This window comes from Periophthalmus magnuspinnatus, chromosome 11, assembly GCF_009829125.3.
Source record: "Periophthalmus magnuspinnatus isolate fPerMag1 chromosome 11, fPerMag1.2.pri, whole genome shotgun sequence".
Lineage (NCBI taxonomy): Eukaryota > Metazoa > Chordata > Actinopteri > Gobiiformes > Gobiidae > Periophthalmus > Periophthalmus magnuspinnatus.
The window spans coordinates 23,085,372-23,104,771 of record NC_047136.2 but is presented as its reverse complement, the minus strand read 5'-3'; the positions used below and the strand labels follow the sequence as shown (position 1 = coordinate 23,104,771).

Below are 19,400 nucleotides of genomic sequence, written 5' to 3'. Positions count from 1 at the left end.
TTTCTGCATCGCATTGCCGGCAGTAAGTCAGACCTGTTCCCGGTGCATGTTGGACTCCACCAGGGCTGCCCTTTGTCACCGGTTCTGTTCATTATATTTATGGACAGAATTTCTAGGCGCAGCCAGGGGCCGGAGGGGGTCTGGTTCGGGAACCACAGGATTTAATCTCTGCTGTTTGCGGATGATGTTGTCCTGATGGCTTCTTCGAGCCAGGACCTGCAGCAGGCACTGGGGCGGTTTGCAGCCGAGTGTGAAGCGCCTGGGATGAGAATTAGCTCCTCCAAATCCGAGGCCATGGTTCTCGACCGGAAAAAGGTGGTTTGCTCTCTCCGGGTGGGTGGTGAGTCTCTGCCCCAAGTGGAGGAGTTCAAGTATCTCGGGGTCTTGTTCACGAGTGAGGGAAGGATGGAGCGTGAGATTGACAGGCGGATCGGTGCAGCGTCTGCAGTGATGCGGTCGCTGTATCGGTCCGTTGTGGTGAAGAAGGAGCTGAGCCCAAAGGCAAAGCTCTTGATTTACCGGTCAATCTACGTTCCTTCCCTCACCTATGGTCATGAGCTCTGGGTAATGACCGAAAGGACAAGGTCACGGATACAAGCGGCCAAAATGGGTTTCCTCCGCAGGGTGGCCGGGCGCACCCTTAGGGATAGGGTGAGGAGCTCAGTCACACGGGAGGAGCTCGGAGTAGAGCCGCTGCTCCTACATGTTGAGAGGAGCCAGCTGAGGTGGCTCGGGCATATGCTCAGGATGCCTCCTGGACGCCTCCCTAGGGAGGTGTTCTGGGCATGTCCCACCGGGAGGAGGCCCCAGGGAAGACCCAGGACACGCTGGAGGGACTATGTCTCTCGGCTGGCCTGGGAATGCCTTGGGGTCCCACCGGAGGAGCTGGAGGACGTGTCTGGGGTTAGGGAAGTCTGGGAGTCCCTGCTTAGACTGCTGCCCCCGCGACCCAGCCCCCAGATAAGTGGAAGAAAATGGATGGATGGATTTTCTAGTTTGGTAATTTTGGTGATGTTTATAATTTTACTTCCTGGTTGGACAGGGGCAGCAGATATGACATATGTAGAGGTATGTTACTTAGTAGGTCTGTCAAGATAACAAATTTTGAAGTTCGATACATCACTGAAGTAAAGATAAACAATAATACTGAAACTAATTTATGCCACTAATGCAAAAATCAAAAGACGAAGTTTAAATCTGTCCGGTCAGACTGCAATCTGACCAGAACTGAAGATGAGCAGCAGCTTGGATGAGCAGCGAAATGTCTTCACTCTTACAACCATTTGTCCAGTTGACAGATTTAAACTTCGTCTTTTGCTATGGATCAGACCTGGACGACTGAGGGATTACACAGACACTAACGCAAAAACCCAAGAGCAGATTTAAACCACAAAAGCTATCCTAAATCTACAATATTGTTAAAGAATGATGAGCTGTCTCTGCATTTTGGATGATGACAATGATGATGATTTTGGAAGTGATGACTGACATAGAGGGATTCTGTTTTAGAACTCACAGCTAAAAGTTGAAAAATACTCCCTGTATTTTTCAACTTTTTGCTTTCCAAATTTCTTCAGAAAGTGCTAATTTACTGATGTAGCAATTAGAAAATATATTAATCTGTCAAAAGCACTTTAAAAGAAACCAGTCTACAGTTTAAAACTGTATAGATGCATTCACATTGATCTTGATTTGGCCCCACTTTCTTTGTGATGCTGTTCGTCTAGTCCTGGTCTAGTCCTGGTCTAGTCCTGGTCTAGTCCTGGTCTAGTCCTGGTCTAGTCCTGGTCTAGTCCTGGTCTAGTCCTGGTCTAGTCCTGGTCTAGTCCTGGTCTAGTCCTGGTCTAGTCCTGGGTTTAGTTCAGGTTTTGATGAGGTGTACGCACAAGTGTGAATGTAGCGTTAAAGGTGCACTGTTTTTTGGTGGGGGGTCTGCAGCATGCCATTAAATCCATCTTGCATTTATTACTGGTATCTCTATTACCAAAAATAAATACACAAATAAAAAAAAGATAAAAATGGAAGACTCGCCTCTCCACAGATCACAGATATTATGAAAGGTTACAGACTAGGCAATAACATCTCCATGGAGACAAGCAAATGGCAGACCCTCCCCCAGAAAAGCTCCATAGGGCACCTTTAAGGAATCATTTATTACAGTTTCTACTCAAAAACTAAAAACATCTTATAGCTACATTTAGATTAACCACAAGAAAATAAGACAATGATAAAACATGAATCTATTTATTACATTGTCCTACCACAAAAAGTGTAACTCCTGGGATAGATACAAACTCATGTACTTTACTAATGACAGAAAGAACAGAAATCATAAAAGGGGTTTAAGTGCGGAACATACCAGAAATTGTTGGTGTGTAAAAGAACGGACACTGCTCTTTATCTATGATCTCTGGTACGCTCTGAAACAAACACAAAAACATGATTCAGTTTTTTAAACAATTAGATGGCTTACATTCAGCTTGACTGGGTTGTTTAATGCCATACTGTGGAACATCCCAGGCAAAGCAATAACATCTCTATGGAGGCAAGCAGGTGGTGGACCTTCCATCACAATCAGAGTGTACTTTTACATGGGAAGGAAAAATCAGATAACTAGAATATTCATCTAACCGACTGCAACCACTCTCTAAAGAGCCACATGCGGCTCTTTAAAGCCTCCAGCCTCCGGCTCTTTGCACTTTATTGAGAAAAAAAAGTTAGTATATTTATTTATTACATTTGTATTTGACAGTGATTGTAGCATACCAAAGAATATTAATTCTATTGAAAGTATTTTTATTTATTTATATTTTTTACTATTCATCTGAGCAAATTCCATGCAAAAGATCGGACAGAATAATGACATTAAGTAAGTAATTATTACACATAAAATGCACCAGAATGCAGGAAATTCTATATAATTTGCTCAAAACCCCTAGACCTCCTAAAAAAACCACAAAGTTCATAAAAATAAAATGTTACATATTCTTTATAATGTGTTAATAGATGCAAACAGTTGACTTACTTACTTACTAAATTAATCTATTAATTTGAGTGTGCATGTAACCACAGCCACCACTGAAACCTGACTCACCCACTTGGTTGTTTTTAGATCTAGAGAAGGCACACAGAATTTTGGATCAAAAACTTCTGAAGGCGGTTTTGTCAGGTTCTGAAGTCCCACTCCCCAAAAGTTGGTGGGGCATTCTTTCACGCACACCTGAAAAAAATCAAATACAAGGACCACAATTATTACACTGTAGAGGGGTTTTATCAAATAAGGTCAGCCACTGCAGGTGAAGCTTCTTCTGCAGTTTACTACCATAAATATATAAATAGTACTTATTAACACCTTATAAATATAAACATGACGTAATTATTAATGTTCTTTATTACATATATTTAGGAGTAAAAATGGAGTAACTTAATAAGATTATGGATCTGAATAAATATTTTCTGAAAACTTTAATTTCAAACGACCGTAAAGAATCAGGCTTAGACAACAATAAATCCTTCTATGTGCGATCTGTTAAAATGTTGCATGTTGGCGTTCAGTCAAAAGTTACTCTAGTAAATGTAACTGAGTAACTGTAAAAGAAATTGTACTTTTCAAAGTACTTTTCAAGCAACATACCATTACTCCTACTTGAGTAATACTTTTTATTACAGTACCATACTCTTACTTGAGTAAAAGTTTTGGTTCCTCTTCCCTCTGAGAGTAAGTCTACAAGTGACAAAATCTTTGTTGACCAAGATTTGAACCACTTCTTAAGATATGATTTAGTGTTTTTTTTCTACTTTTTGTGTCCATCCTTTGAAAACACCAGATTTTGTGCATTATTTTTATTAGTCATTTTCCCCAATACTTTTTACTGTTACTTGACTAATTTCTTGGAACTACGTGAGTAATATTATTTTTAAGTAATGTTACTCTTGCTTCAGTATAATCTTTGGCTGCTCTACCCACCGCTGCATGGTAGAAAAGTTTGGTGTTTGTAGGTGCAAATTTAAAGGGAACATAGTCTTTAAAATGCCAGTGTCCCATATAACTACAGATACAGATTAACTAAATGAAATACAGTAATAAACATATTTAGGTGCAGACGAGACAATGTGGAAGAGTTTTGCCAGCTGTCAATAACAACAAACTGATATTAGGTAAAGTATGTAAATAAGTACATTTAAAATACATTCAGAAGCCTTACCTGTGTGGTTGGACATTGAAGCCCATTGAGGGCTGAGGCCATTATATTGACTGAGGTTGCACATTTGATCATGTCAAAATAAAATAAGTTTGGTAAATCCCTGAAAAACACACAAATCAAAGGTGAGATGTGTTGGGTATTGGGTTAAAATGATAACTAACTCAAATGCAGTAGTTACTTGTTTGGTCCAGTGCCACAGAACCACCCGGTTGAGTTTCGAGGATAGAGGACGTGTCTGGGGTCGCCATAGAGCCAGGCTGAGAGGACAGAACACAATGAGCTGTAATAATGCAACAAATGTAGTGAAACGACTTTGTGGTGAGTAGCTTTACCACAAGGACGATTTGTGTTATTCTAACTGACCTCAGACTAAACCAGCTCAAAGAAAGGATTAGCATAGAAGCCACAATGGAACAGCGTACTGTTACGACGCTAAAATTGAAAATGCATGTACATATTATGAGAAGGGTTTGACACTCAAATAGCTCAATAATGATAAATGGTAGTAGTGTTCACACTTGCACATTGTGGACCACATCAAAACTGGGACAGAACCTGGAACTAAACCTGGAACTAAACCTGGACTAAAGTAGGACTAAACCAAGTCTAAAAAAGGACCAAAGCAAGTTTATCAGGACTAAAATGGGCAGCAAAAAACAGACCAAATCAGGAAAAGTGGGAACGTACCCAAAAAAGATGATGTTTTTCATACAATAGAAATAGATGTCATTTTCAATGTTAAACAATTTAATATTACACTGGAAATATGCTCGTTCTGATAAAGATCAAATTCATATTTAAACAAAAGAAAGGACCTTTTTATATGCAACTTATTCAGTATTGATACCTGCTCATATAAAGATACAAATTTATGTATGCAAGTATCTGAGTTTTGTTTTTTATTTAGGCAACCCCGGTAGAGCTTATTCGATCCCACCTCACAATCCAAACTCCAGTTATGTCCTTGGGCAAGACACTTGACACAACTCACCTATGTATGCATGAGATGATAAAGAGGCCATTTACACAGAATGGCAGCAGTGGTGAAACGTAACAAAGTTAAAGTAGTAAAGGACTGTACTTAAGTAAAGTACAAATACCTAAAAGTTTACTTAAGTACATTTTAACTGGACTGAAAAGTAAAAGTTTTATTATTGTCTGAGACCTGTATACAACCATGAAGATTTATTTTTAACACATCCATAATTTAATAAATAAAAAACTACTAGAATAAAAAATATTGATTTAGTTATTTCTGTTGAACAAAATCTTTACCAATCTTTATCAAAATCACTACATTAAGTTTTAATAGATCTCAAAATACTTCAACTTTTTAAGTATATTTTTAAACAAATCCAGTATTGCTCCAGTATCTGTAGTTTTACACTTTTCAAAAATTGAATACTTCCACCACTGAATGTCAGCCATGCCTCGGTCATTCAGCCCTGGCTGAAAATGTAGCTTACAACCGCAGAGTGTAAGCTATGAGGTCGCTCTTCTTTCTTTTGACTGTTCCACACCGATGAATGATTTCCCAAGTGGACATGTGCTGCATTGAGCTGTGAAAAAAAAACCTTTGTACTTCCTCCTTCAATACAGCCCTTGTCCAGTGACCTCTGTGTTCACTCCTAAGTGAACATACCAGCTCGGATTTGTCCAGATACAAACATTTAAAAGGAACTGAACATAACAATTGACTGATCTGTGTCCCTAGACATGATAAACATGTTGAAATCAAATATAACTTTTACTGATAATTCTAATGCTGATTTATTCTTAATTACAAAAAGAATCTCTCATTCTTGTCAGTTTCAGTGCTGAATTCCAGTTGTTTTAAACCTAAAAGGACTCTGAATCCTCGCTACTTTAACCCCAGAACCTGCAGCCAATCATTAATCAGTGCTCCAATAGAGCAGAACATTTAATCTGATACATATTTCAGATGAACTTGTTGGTTGATTTGAGTTTTATCTTACCTAAAATTCCCACTACCAGGTAACCGAGGATCACCAGAAGGAACAAGACGCAGCAAATGATGTCTGTGCAGCTCCTGAACACAACAGAAGTGAAACAGAAGCACGTGTGTTATTATGATGATAAATTAAAGTAAAAATCATTATTTACAAACCACATTCACCTTTTCTTTAGTGGTCCATTGAAGGTGGGGTCAAACTGGCACGGCTCTCCTGTAAAACAAAACAGAATGCATGTGCTTTAGGATAAAAATGTACACTGCAAAAATGGGATTTCTACTTTTAAATAGATTTAAATTCCATATATTAACTGTGATTTGAGGGGGGGGGTTTAGGTTTCAAGACAATTTAGCTTGAATTATGAAATATCTGCCAATGGGGTATGTGCATTTTTTATACTCAACATGCATGAAACAAGATGAGAAACTAAGTTAAAGACACATTATGTAGCTTTCTGCTCCTTACCTACATTGAGATACTAATGCTTTGCCTGGAAAGTTCCACAATATGGCATTTAAATTGTATTTCAAAACAGAGACAAGCTGGTGATGCCACCAGGGCAAGTTGCATGTCAATGCATGTTTTTTAACACCTTTATCTATCCATCATCTATCTTGATTAAAGTCAAGATAGATAATAGATAGAAGTATAGTGCGGAACATTCCAGGCATAGCAATAATATCTCTATGGCAACAAGCAGGTTATAAGTAAGGTGGCGGAGTTCTTTAGAGGCTGCTATGACTGGCGTATCATTGTATCAACTCTGTTGTAATTGCAAGTTATTTTTATGAGTTTTTACTTCTTATTGTGAAGCACTTTGTGACTTCTCTGTCGGTGAAAGGTACTATATAAATAAACTCTGCTTGCTTGCCTGTGGTCCTTCCACCAGAAAAGTTCCATAGCACCCCTTTATAAGCAGGATTCATTGTCCTAATGAGAAAAATTGACCTCTGTAAATCAAGCTAAATCGCTCAAATCAATTCATTTTATCAGCCAATATGCTTCTCTCAAACACGAGCTCACTGTTGGACTGGTCCATTATGTGTGTCAGTGTGCACAGGCAGATAAGCTATCAGAAAAGTAAACACATTAACAACGCGTGATAATAATATTACTGAAGGCAAACATGTGGTGGAGGTTATGGTAAGGCACAAAATACAGGAAATTTGCCTAAGTAACAGCACTGATAAAAGTATGTGTCAAAATGAAAAACTTTACAAAGAATAAATAACTTTACAAACGGTTAAAGTGTTTATGAGGTTAAACTACTAATTTCTCTAAAACATATTTCACATCATTAGATTTAAGAGTTTACTAAATACCTTGGCTCGTTTTTTCTAGTTTTGTAATTTCGCTAAAGTTCATAATTTTACTTCCTGGTTGGACTCGGGCAGCACATATGACATATGTAGAGGTATGTTACCTAGCAACCATATTATTAACAAGGGCAAAAGGTTATCTAACTTACATAATGGTTATGATTTGACAAATAAAATTAAATGTTAAATCAATGTTTAAACTGTCAGATAAATGCCTTCTTTGTAAATTGTCTGCATTTTGGATGCACTTGGTGACACTAGGGAGAAGGATTCTGTTTTAGGATGCACTACTTCCTGTATTTTTCAGCTTTTTGTTTTCTACTTTTCTTCACAAACTGCAACTGGACTCAGGTAAAATTATGACATATTTGCCACAGGATCTCTCCAACCAAACCAGGCTACAATTCAAAAAGTATATTCATCTGTCAAACACACTTTAAAAGGAAAGCAATTCATCACACTTCCTGGAAAAAAGCAAATGTTTTTAAAAATAGCTGCCTTTTACTAAGAACTGCTCTTACGTACTGGGACACAGGTATAATCCCCCAATGTTCATATCCATGTAAATGACACATTTGTTTAGATTTTAATAGCACTATGAAATGTATTCCATTTAAATCATTATAATCATGGCTCCAAACAATTACAAAAACTGCACAATTGAAATAAAGGTGAAATAAAATCCTATTGTAAATGAAGTTTACAATGGCTTTTAAAACAAGAATCATAAAACATTACTAGTACTACCAATATACAACCTTTTCTTCCTCTGGGGTTAACTATTGAAAAAGCATTAACACAAAATCATTATTGAGGAGGGTTATTTTGTTAAACTAAAATAAAAAAGGACAAAATACTAAACACTAAAGTAGCAGGACCAAACAAAACCAGGTCTGAGCCAGAACTAAACCAGGTCAAACAAACTATAGTCTAAACCAGGACCAACCCAAGACTCATCAGACTTTAAACCTGCCCAAACTACTTGTATTAACACAAAGGATTAGTAGCTGCTGTATCTGAACTTGTTTAAATCCATTTGAATATTTTGGTGTAAAGAAAGTCATGTGCCACTATGAGTGAAACAGCAAAGAGAAGGCAGAGAGAAAACCAGTTTAGCAAGAAATACAGGCAAAATACTCACTCATCACAAAATTTAGACCTGTAATATAGCCTAAATGTGTGGGATAATACCAGTGATAGTACTTAATATTGCTACTACTGATACTGGAGCACAAAAAAATACTTATGCAAAAGTATCACATGAAAACATGTACTTAAAAGTATTACAGTACCTGTTCAAAAACATACTTAAAGAGTAAAAAGTAAAAGTATTTCTTGCTGATTGAGATATAATACAGCTTCAAATGTGTTGATTTTGATACAGGTATGTGCTGAAGTTTGATCAACAGAAACAATTTAAATCGATATATTTGTATATTTGTGTTTCGTGAACATGTTAAAAATAAACTCTTCAGCCTTTTCAGCAGATCTCAAACTTTAATAAAAAAATACTTTTACTTCTCAATCCTGTTAAAAAATGTAGTGAAATATAAAGTACAGATACCTGCTCTCAAATGTAGAGAAGTAAAAATAACCACCAGTAAGTATCCACTCATTTTTACTCTTAATTTTAGTTTATTTAACGTTTTGAGGAGTAGTTTAATTAACTATATTAACACTGGCAAATAAGCCCAACTCAGACTTCCATTTAACTTTGGAATAGTTAGAATAACAATTTTTGTGTTAAAAATATGTTATTTGAATTGAGATCTAGATTCAGTCATTTCTATACATCAGTGATCAGCTTGGGTCTTCTCCTCTCCTCTGTCAGTAACAGCATGTGGTTTGGAGCAGAGTTCAAACTTTAGAGGAAAAAATGTGACTATTTTTGTGTTAAACGATGTCTGTATTTTTTCTGTACAGGAAAGCGTAGCCTACTACTTTACTATACTTTTACTTCTACCTCCCTTGAGACAGAGTTTTTTTCCCTGAACTTTATGACTTACAAAAATGTGTCCTCATGCAGTTACACTAATAAATCCTAAAGCTCCAACCCTAAACCTTAACCAGACTGCAATGTTTGACTTTTCCTGAGCAGTTTTAGAGAGGATAGAGGTGACAGCAGTTTATAAAAGCCCTGTAGCTTATGTATTTAATTACACTGTGGTGTCAAAAATCATATTGAGTATCAAGTGCTTCATATCACGTTTGAAATCTTATTATTGTGACAACACTTCCCAGCACAGAGTCAATATGAGCCCCAATGGAAACAGTGGTTGGTCTGTGTGTGTTTGGTCACATTCAAATGAGACAAATGCAAAAGGCACATGGGACGGAATCTGATTGGTGGATTACATGAAGGAAGAGTTTATGTTTGGATTAAATGTTTTTACTGGGAAAGTTCACAGCCTTTATAGCTATTTGGTGCAATTTCTTAAACATGACTTAATGTCCCCAGATACAAGGTACACATGTTCAGATCAAATATAGCTTGTACTGATAATAATTGTAATGCTGATTTATTTCTAAATAGGAAAAATAACCATAATGTCATAATGGACTTGTTTATGTCTGTGTCTGTTTGATGTTTTGGTTCTCAATTGTGAATTATATGACTAGCAAACAAAAATAACCAGGAATTTCCTATGGCAATTGATACTTTGCAATAACATCACGGTGGGGCTGTTCTACATGTATCTCTATGTTTGAATGTTCAGCAGTTACCATGGAGATACGATGCACACATTAGCAAGCACCGTCAAAAAAAAGTTTTAAAGATTGTCTGAAAAGTCAAGAAAGAATACAAAATGGATTTAAACAACACATTTTCAGGAGCCTGAGATCAGTGTGAGCGTTCATGGTCCTGTTTATGAGTTTGATTTTCCACAAAAAGGTTCAACAGTTTTTCATTGATTAACTGAAAAACTGTTGGCTAATGGTGTGAGAGACTTGTTTAACAGCATAAATCAGCTCACATGTTCAGCTAAAATCAGTTATTTCTGGTCAGATTTTGATGAAATTAAGGTCAGATTACAGAACTTCAGACAGGGCAGTGCTTACAGTTAGCTTCATGCCCCCAGGGAATGTTGAAGACATCAGCTGCAAAGTATCAATATGGTACAACATAAAAAAGGAGTAGATGGTGTAATAGTAAAACAATGGTAAAAAAGGTATTTGAAATAAAATACACTCCATGTCATTATTGTCGTAGCTTATATTAGCGTGACAACTTATTTTAGATATTTTCGATAAGGCTGTTTGTGTGATAGTGAACGTTATCGGGCAGAATCCTGCTGAGGTTAGAGCTGTCAGGAAACGGGGGAAAAAATGTATGATCGTAGAGGAATAGTTTAGTCACTGCACGCGGTTAGCGGCCAAGTTTATGATTTTATTTTGTCCACTTTACGATCTGTGACATCAGAGCTAGCGGTATGGAGCAGAGACTTAATCAGTGAACCTTTAACAGTTTCCCCTCAGCCTGTAAAGTTCCCAGGACATTCTTATTACGACAGACACCATAATATTTAGTCATTTTATACTAGAGATGCTGTTACTACTACTTCCTTAAAGCTGCACTAATATTTCAGCCAATAAATATGGCAAAATAAAATGTAATTACAACTGTTTTTATGAGCAGGCGTGTCCAACCCCAACAGACCTGACTCATAACTTGGTCTTGTGGCAGGCACCTACTTATTTCCATGGAGATAAGGTAAAGTCATATTCAAATATTAGAATTTTTTTGTTTTATTTATTCAAATTTGATCATGGTGCACATTTTAAAAGACCCTATATTACACAAGATTGATTCTTGTGAGCTTTAACTTATGTTATAATGCTCTTCCCTCTTCAAAAACAAACACAACTCCTGGTCTGTTTGTGATGAGGAAACAACATTATGACAGATCAGAAAATAGCGTAATATGAGCCCTTTAAACACATTCAGAAAACTGTAGATGAATACACCACAGAGTGAGGCAGGGTTTACATTTTAAAGGACTCCATAGAGAGAAGATAGTTGACTCTGTGCTTGGTCCACTCATGTAAACACATTGGTCTCAGGGCAACAAGAGCTCCAGGGAACTGTCTGTACTTCAGTATAGTTTTACACTGCATCATATTTACAATGTTTCCTCAAATGTTAAATGAGGAAATAGACAGTTGAAAGCTCACTGATCACAGTTCATATTATAATAATGTCAATCGCTGCCTTTATTTTTGAATCGTAGGCGAACCATATCTGACTGCTACTAAACCACAGTGTCGTTGTTGTTAAAGGGCCCATATTACATGTTATACTGTTGTTTCCTCAAAAACATATTTGGAGTTGTGTTGTTTCATTCACACATGTTTAACACAAACCCTGCGTACAAAACACACCTCCATGTATGTTTTTGATGAGGAAACAACATTACAGCAGAGAACATAAAATGGCCTAATATGTAGTAGGAAGTAGGAATCCTATACATATTGATGGAGAAGTAGAGGAAAGTTTCCCCATTAAAATATCATATACAATGGGCTAATTTGTGTAAAAAGTTCAGTGTTCAGAGGTACCAACAAGTCACCAATACCTTTCTTTGCGTGGCTTGAAAACAGCTTTATAGTTTGTATGTAACTTATTTGTGATCCAGATGTGGCCCTATGCAAAACCATGTTGATGGTGATGTTCATGGTGATAAGAATGAGACAACAGAGTGTGATTTTGCTATGTCAATAGTCCATACCATCTACTACAGGGAGTCATTTTATACTATGGGTGGGTCAATGTAATAGTTTAGGCCAGGGGTGTCCAAACTTTTTGCAATGAGGGCCAGATTTGGTGAGGTGAAAAGGTGCGGGGGCCGACCATTCACCCTGATCATTCTTTGAACCATTAATATTAAATGCACATGAACTATTTACTTTTTTTTTTTTTTTTTACTTTTTATTGCAACTGGCTTTCACCTTTCAAAAACAAAATGAATTATACACAGATTATAAATATGAAAAAGTGAACATTTAATCTGTGGTTTTGATTATCACAATAAAATTAATTCACAGAGATTTTCAAATTTATTCACCAAACAAACTGAGATTGGACTGAAACTGAGATCTGGACTGTAGTAAATAGGCCTGGTCTGGCTCAAAGACGGTGGTTTGGACACGCAAAACGTCACGCAGGTGAGTCAGTCTTGTCCTGGCACGGTTCTTGTTAAAGTTCATAACCGAGACTAAACAAACTCAGCATTTTCTTAGCAAATGTTCAGATTTCTTTAAACCTGTCTTTATCCAATTGCTGTTAAAAGTCAGCAAGAGCACGACCTCGGAGCACGGCCCGCATCTGCTGCCATCCTTGGTGAAATATAATATTGCTTGTAAATGTGTATTTTACGTTGGACAACAGTGCAATGGGCCACACATAATTCTTTTTATTCCAGAGGCTGCGGGCCAGTGGAAATTTGTACACGGGCTGCAATTGGCCCCCGGGGCAGACTTTGGGTATGCCTGGTTTAGGCTAATCAAATAAGAAAATCAAACTTTCAAAACACCATGTGCAAGGCTAACCACACACAGGGCAAATACAAACAGCGTTACTAGCAGCGTGATGCATGGATTTCATTGTATTGTATCTATTTGCCATGTGGCTCCAATTCATAAAACTGCAAAAGAAGAGTACCGGAAGAGTACCAGGAGTAGCAGGGGTCAGGTTCAAGGGAGTTTGTTTGAACTCGGAGCTAGATTTGTTTTGCATCAATACAGACACGTAACCAAACATTCAAACATTCACAGCGTGGCATTGCCTTCTGCCCATAACCAAAACCCTCCACAATGATCCAATAATAACACTGTAGAACAAGGCTACATGGGCTACCGGCATTGTAACATGTCTGGTTTTAAGTCTGATGCCCTCCCTGAAGTAACACGCTGCATAAGGGTTACCACATGCCCCCGGGCCTGTCACAGTAACACATTTTGAAGCACGATATATTGCTACTGAGAAACATTGTGATAAATGATAATATTGAAACTACTTTATTAACAATACAGCAGGACTATCCCAGTGAAGGGCTTTTAAATAGACTGAATCATTAAAAGACATGAGTGCCAACAAACAAACAGCAGGATGAACCATTAATTAACCATAACATGTACTTATTCAACCCTTTACTGCTCAGATCTTGCCCTATTACAACAAAAAATACTAAAATCTCACCACTTTTGCAAAGAAACTGGACATAAATAAATACTGAACCTTAAAATATATTGTTCCAGGTATCATATATTGAAAGTTGATACAGTAATTGTCATGACAGGCCTACATGTCACTCTTTTAGTTTTCCTGTAGCCTACATTTAAGTCCCTGACCTGCGTCCAACTTAAAGTAAAAGTAGTAAAGTACAGATATTTGTGTAATCCCTCAGTCGTCCAGGTCTGATCCTTAATAAAAGCTGAAGTTAAATCTATCAACTGGACAAAAATCTGTAGACGTTTGGCTGCTCATCCAAGCTGTTTCTTCAGTTCTGGTTGGATTACTGGTGGACACTGCCTTATATCTGTCTGAAGAGAGGAGCTAACTACACTGAAACTGTAAACAGCTATTGTTTACAGTTTCTGTATGTAGGTTAGGTCTATTGAGCTACACTAAGTATGAACTAAGCCTGGGACCTACTTAACATAATAATTCAGCCTAAAAGAGCCTCCTGGCTAGCTCTTTTGTTTTTTGTTTTTTTGTTCTTTTTGTTTGCTTTGGGTCTGAGGATAGAGTTATAAATCGGGGATAAATTATGTATTAAAGTACAGATAAAAAAGTACATTTTACATTGGATATTTTTTACTTTTACCTCACTACATTTGAGAGCAAGTATCTATACTTTCTACTCCACTACATTTTTTAAATTGACTGAAAAGTAAAAAGTACTTTTCATATGATTTGGGGTTATGTTTACCATGTTTGTGGTAACATCCAGACTAAAGTTTTTGAGTTCAAGCTTCGGCTTTGAGCACAACATTACACAAAATTCAGAAGAAAATTTTAGAAATGGATTTGTATTGTTCCTGTTGACAAAAATAGGTACATTTTTATCAGCATCACTACATTTACACTTTAACAAATGAACAACGCTGGTGTGAAATACTTTTACTTTTTACTCTTTAAGTACATTTTTAAAAGCGTACTCAAATACTTTTACTTAAGTTGATTTTTTTTCATGTGATACTTTTACTTTAACTTTTTTGCTTTTGTATCTGTACTTTTACTATAGTAACAAAATGGAGTACTTCATCCACCACTGGTAAAAAGTGAGAAAGCATGAGAAAAATATAGTTATTCAGCATTTTATCAAAGCTTGTATCTGTTGTCAAAACGTCTTTGGAAACAAAACCTGTTCTGGGATGTCGTGGTGTCAAATTACTGTTTCGTCCTAAAGACATAAACTGTGACACCGTTTTTTTTATGTTCTCATAAAACTCCAGGAAAAGGCAAGAAAAAACTTTGGACCTGAGACAAACATCAAGAAGAATCTTAAGAGACATAAAATACAACAAGTGGTACGGTCATTGGTCAACCTTGGAGAGACAATATGTATTATCAAAGTACTAAGAACTATAGGACTATGAGCGATATGACCAACACAAGGACTCGTTAGTATGACCACAAATAACATACATAAACTAAAAAAAAACAAAAAAAAAAACAGTCTGCACAAATTCAAAAGTCCTTGTTACATGGTGGATGACTGTAAAGAGGATTATTGCGATTATTGGTCTTGGTTTCAAAAGTATTATTTGAAGTATAGTTTGCATCATGAGGGACCACAGTTAAAATAACATTAAATGAAATAATTTATTTTGTTAATGAGGAAATACTGTCAATACTTTGGAAACCGATATTTAAAATGGAAAAACTCAGTTATATGAGCATATGTAGGTTATATAACAAAATATGAATTACACTTGTAAACAAGATTCTGAATCAAAATTCCTTTTTTTCTGTTCCACACTTAATGACACTGTATGTGCGAATGCAGTTCATAGTTTAAAGTGGTTTGGCTGAATGATGTTTAAGGCAATCCAAAAATCAAACATTCTTTTTGCTCTGTTGTCTTGACAGATGGACTTTTATATCCTACTTTCCACCACATGCTCAACTGAGGCAAACTCTACATATGATTCCAGGGCTTACAGTTTTTGAAGATGATGCCATTTGAGTTTTCCAGCAATTTTGAGCAATTTAAATGCAACGCTTTATGGTTTTTAGTGCATTATAACATTTCTATTTTCTATAAATAAAGAAAGGGGGAGTTTTGAAGTGGTAGTTTAAATCATCTTGAGTGGAGATGAGACATTAATGACTTGCTGTGTCTGGGTGGGCATGGTTTGAGTGCAGTGGCCCTGAGTGCCCCCTCCTTCAGCTCTAAACTGAGCGGTCAGATAACCAGCTGAGCTTGTGTTTGACCTGGTGGGTCTGGTAGTCACGTTTTGGGTTTTTCTTTTGCTGAGGTTGGCCTGGTGAGGGTTTGTGTTTTGTCTGGTAGTGGTGTCAGCTCCAGCTCCTACGGCCCTGTTTAGGGCCTGGTGTCTCATCATCTGTTTTCTTTTTAGCCGGACCATCAGATCCATCTTTCTGTTCATTCCTTTTTATGATTTTTTTTTCTTTTTGGAAAGGGTTATTCTACATTTTATTCAAATTAGTTTTTTCATCTTTAAAGTGTTTTAAACTCTGAGGCAGAACAGTATTTAATACTGTTTTTTTTGTTTTGTTTTTTGTTTTGGTTGAGAATAAAGTATTCAAATTTGATTTTAAATTTGATTCCAAGGTTTAATGTCATCTACAACTATAACACAGAAGAAAGGTTTTGAGTCATGTATTTGAAGATTTTTTTCTGGAGAGAAATGGACATTGTTTCTTTATTTTTCTTCTGAATTTTGTGTATTTATCTTTGTTTACGCAAAGCTGAAGCTTGAACTCGAAAACTTTAGTCCGAATGTTACCATGAACAGGGTAAAAACCCCTCATCTCATATGAAAAGTACTCTTTACTTTTCAGTTCTGTTAAAAATAAAGCGGAGTAGAACGTAAAGATACCTGCTTTCAAATGTAGTGAAGCAAAAGTAAAATGTGCTTAAGTTCATTTTCTTTAGGTATGTGTACTTTACTTTAGTATAAATTTTAGGTATCCATACTTAAGTACAGTACTTTACTACTTGTACTTAGTTACTTTCAACCACTGATGTCTAAGTCATTAGTCATTAGTCATGTAATAACTAACCTCTGCTTTTTAACTTCCTTTAGGACACTTTTGGTCAATGATTTGCTCAACTTAATGTGTCACCACTGATTTTCATAAGAGGCAAAGTTACAAACAGGTCTGAGGAAAGACGTTGACCAACAAGGAAACAGAGTTAAAGAGTTTTGGTGTTTCCTTGTTGTGTTATTCTCATTCTCTTCCTTCATCTGTGTGACTTTCTGTGTTGTCACAATGTATTTGAGGATGACATTATAATCAGGGAGTGCTTGTTAGTCTTTTTAAAGCTGCCCACAAAGTCAATACAACCTACATGTACCGGTACATCAATGTATCAAATAACACATACCAGGATGTACCAAGTTTAAAATAGGCCACAAGAAAACGCATTTACTCTAGCGATTTACTTTTTGGAAATGTGTTAGTTAAGTACAGTTTGAAAAGCTGAGTTTAAAGTTTAAACAAAACAGTGTATGCTTTTTGCACCCGGGTGACACGACGATGCTACTTTGGCGACACAAGTGAGACTAACTGAAGCGTGTTTTCAGTGGTGGAACATAACAAAGTAAAAGTAGTAAAGTACTGTATTTAAGTATACATTTTAGGTAGCTGTACTTTACTTCAGTAGATTTTAAAGTGGATACTTTTTCATTTTACTTCACTGCATTTCAGAGCAGCTATCTGTACTTTCTACTGCACTACATTTTTGAACTAGACTGAAGTATTTTTTTTATCGTCCTCTGAGACCTGCTGAAAAGGCCCGGGGGTTTATTTTCAACATGTTCATAATTTGAGCAAATACAATTATACATAAAAAAAAAAAAAAAAACAGGGTATGGCAAATGCAGATGTGTCTGGTACATTTCAACAATTATTATTTTGTAATGGACAAAAGCCAATTGCAATAATTAATTCCAGTTAGTGTAGGCCTGGATGGAATAATGGTGCACAGTGCATATTCTGAAGCCCTCTATTCTCTAAGGAGGTATTGCTTTGCGTAAAATGTTCCACACTATGGCATAATATGCATCACCATGGAGACAAGCAGGTGACACCAGATCAAGTAGGCTATTGTTTTAGCTATATAAAAAAACACATGTACTTGAATGAATGTAAGATAGGCAAGTTTAATACCATATTGTGGAACATCCCAGGCAATGCAATAGCATCTCCATAGAGACAAGCAGGTGACATCCTAATGTAACTTTAAAATACTGTTAGGCCATTTAAACTGAAGCTTGAATTAGGCTGTTATATATTTTTTAACCTTTAATTATCTTGTAGATGCTGTTGTGTCTAGCACGCGTACACACACCGTTGGGAAATAGCTGAATACATGTACCACAAATACATATACCGAATACTAATTTTGAGTAACTGTATTCCAGTAAAGTTAATTTTGATGGCATTCAGAATTCAGTTAATTTCCTAAAATAATAATAAAACAAACAAAGAAAAAAAACAACAACAAAAAAACATTGCAGTACTGTACTTGATCACACAATTAAGGCTTCAAACTTCACAATATTAATGGGAATGTGGCGCGATTTTAACTTCTCTAATTTGTGATAGGAAATGCTTAACCAACAGTGTAACAAATATAAAGCTGTGTTTCTATCATATGCTGCGTTTTGACTGTATCATTTTGATGCAGCTCGGTTCAGAGTACTGTATTCTGAATACTTGGAATACTGTTACACCATGTATCGGGTTGGCTCATAAAACACACTTTAATGTATTCAGCCACACGATGTTTATGAAAATCCTGTTGTAAAATAGCCTAAGTACAATAATGATCCTTTTAGCACATGTGTGACAGTAGCGTTAGCTTGTAGTTAACAGTGATTGGAGCGGGGCGGACGTGCACTCACCGTACTCTGAGTCCGACGCGGGCTTGCTTTGCTTCTTTCCCATTTCCCGCCGCCAGCCCCCGTTTTTTTTCTTCTTAAAAACTCCCCAAAACTGAAATATCTTTAAAAACTAACGTATAAACGGAGGCCCGAGCGGATTTCAAAAGGCGCTGAGTCGTATTCGGGCGTACATCGTAACTAAGCAGAAATCTTTCTTCCTGACAGCGGTAACCAGGCAGTTGTAACCAGGCAGAGCGCACCTGTGATCCGCGCGCACCTGTGATCCGCGCGCACCTGGGCGTAACAGAGATCGTGTGAGGACGAGAGGAGGAGTTTTAACGGTGGGATTATAAGATACAAGAGCATTTATTGCTTTCACAGTGGGGACATAGCATTACCTATCTTATTTGTGATATGACTTGATTCTTATTCCACTTACGCTGTAGGCTGCTTAAAGATGCATTATGTAACTTTTGTAGTGGAGGGTACGCCACCTGCATGTCTCAGTATGGAACTAAATTTCAATATTCTTGCTGTAAACAGGGTAATCACTTGACAGATTTGACCTGTGGTGGTGGTCAGGGAACATGGTCGGGTCAGATGTAGGCCTGTTTATTTTTTATGTTATCTACTGTTCTGTCAGTAAGTAAACTTTCTTATGGTATGGGAAAAAATTTAAGCCTATATAATATCTAGTAGTCGTGTAATCTTTAAGTGATCACAACAGAGTGAGGCCTCTCTCTTTTGTTCGGTCATCCCTAATTGATCTCTGCTGAATTTGATGATTCAACAACAGGAATCACTTGTCTACTGTCACTATTATGCAA

The 19,400-nt window shown here is 36.8% G+C and overlaps 1 protein-coding gene across 1 annotated transcript in view; it reads right to left on the bottom strand.

Annotated features, from left to right (window-relative positions):
• Window positions 1–18,852, bottom strand: part of slc44a4 (solute carrier family 44 member 4) — a 30,468-nt gene extending 11,616 nt beyond the window's left edge. The window contains exons 1-7 of the mRNA XM_033975129.2: window positions 18,595–18,852; window positions 6,343–6,391; window positions 6,182–6,255; window positions 4,384–4,462; window positions 4,206–4,305; window positions 3,095–3,220; window positions 2,360–2,420 (exon numbers count right to left, since the gene is read on the bottom strand). Of these exons, the coding sequence (XP_033831020.1) occupies window positions 2,360–2,420; window positions 3,095–3,220; window positions 4,206–4,305; window positions 4,384–4,462; window positions 6,182–6,255; window positions 6,343–6,391; window positions 18,595–18,637 (532 nt within the window). The 5' untranslated portion in view covers window positions 18,638–18,852. The remainder of the gene's footprint in view (window positions 1–2,359; window positions 2,421–3,094; window positions 3,221–4,205; window positions 4,306–4,383; window positions 4,463–6,181; window positions 6,256–6,342; window positions 6,392–18,594) is intronic.
• Window positions 18,853–19,400: the final 548 nt, after the last annotated feature.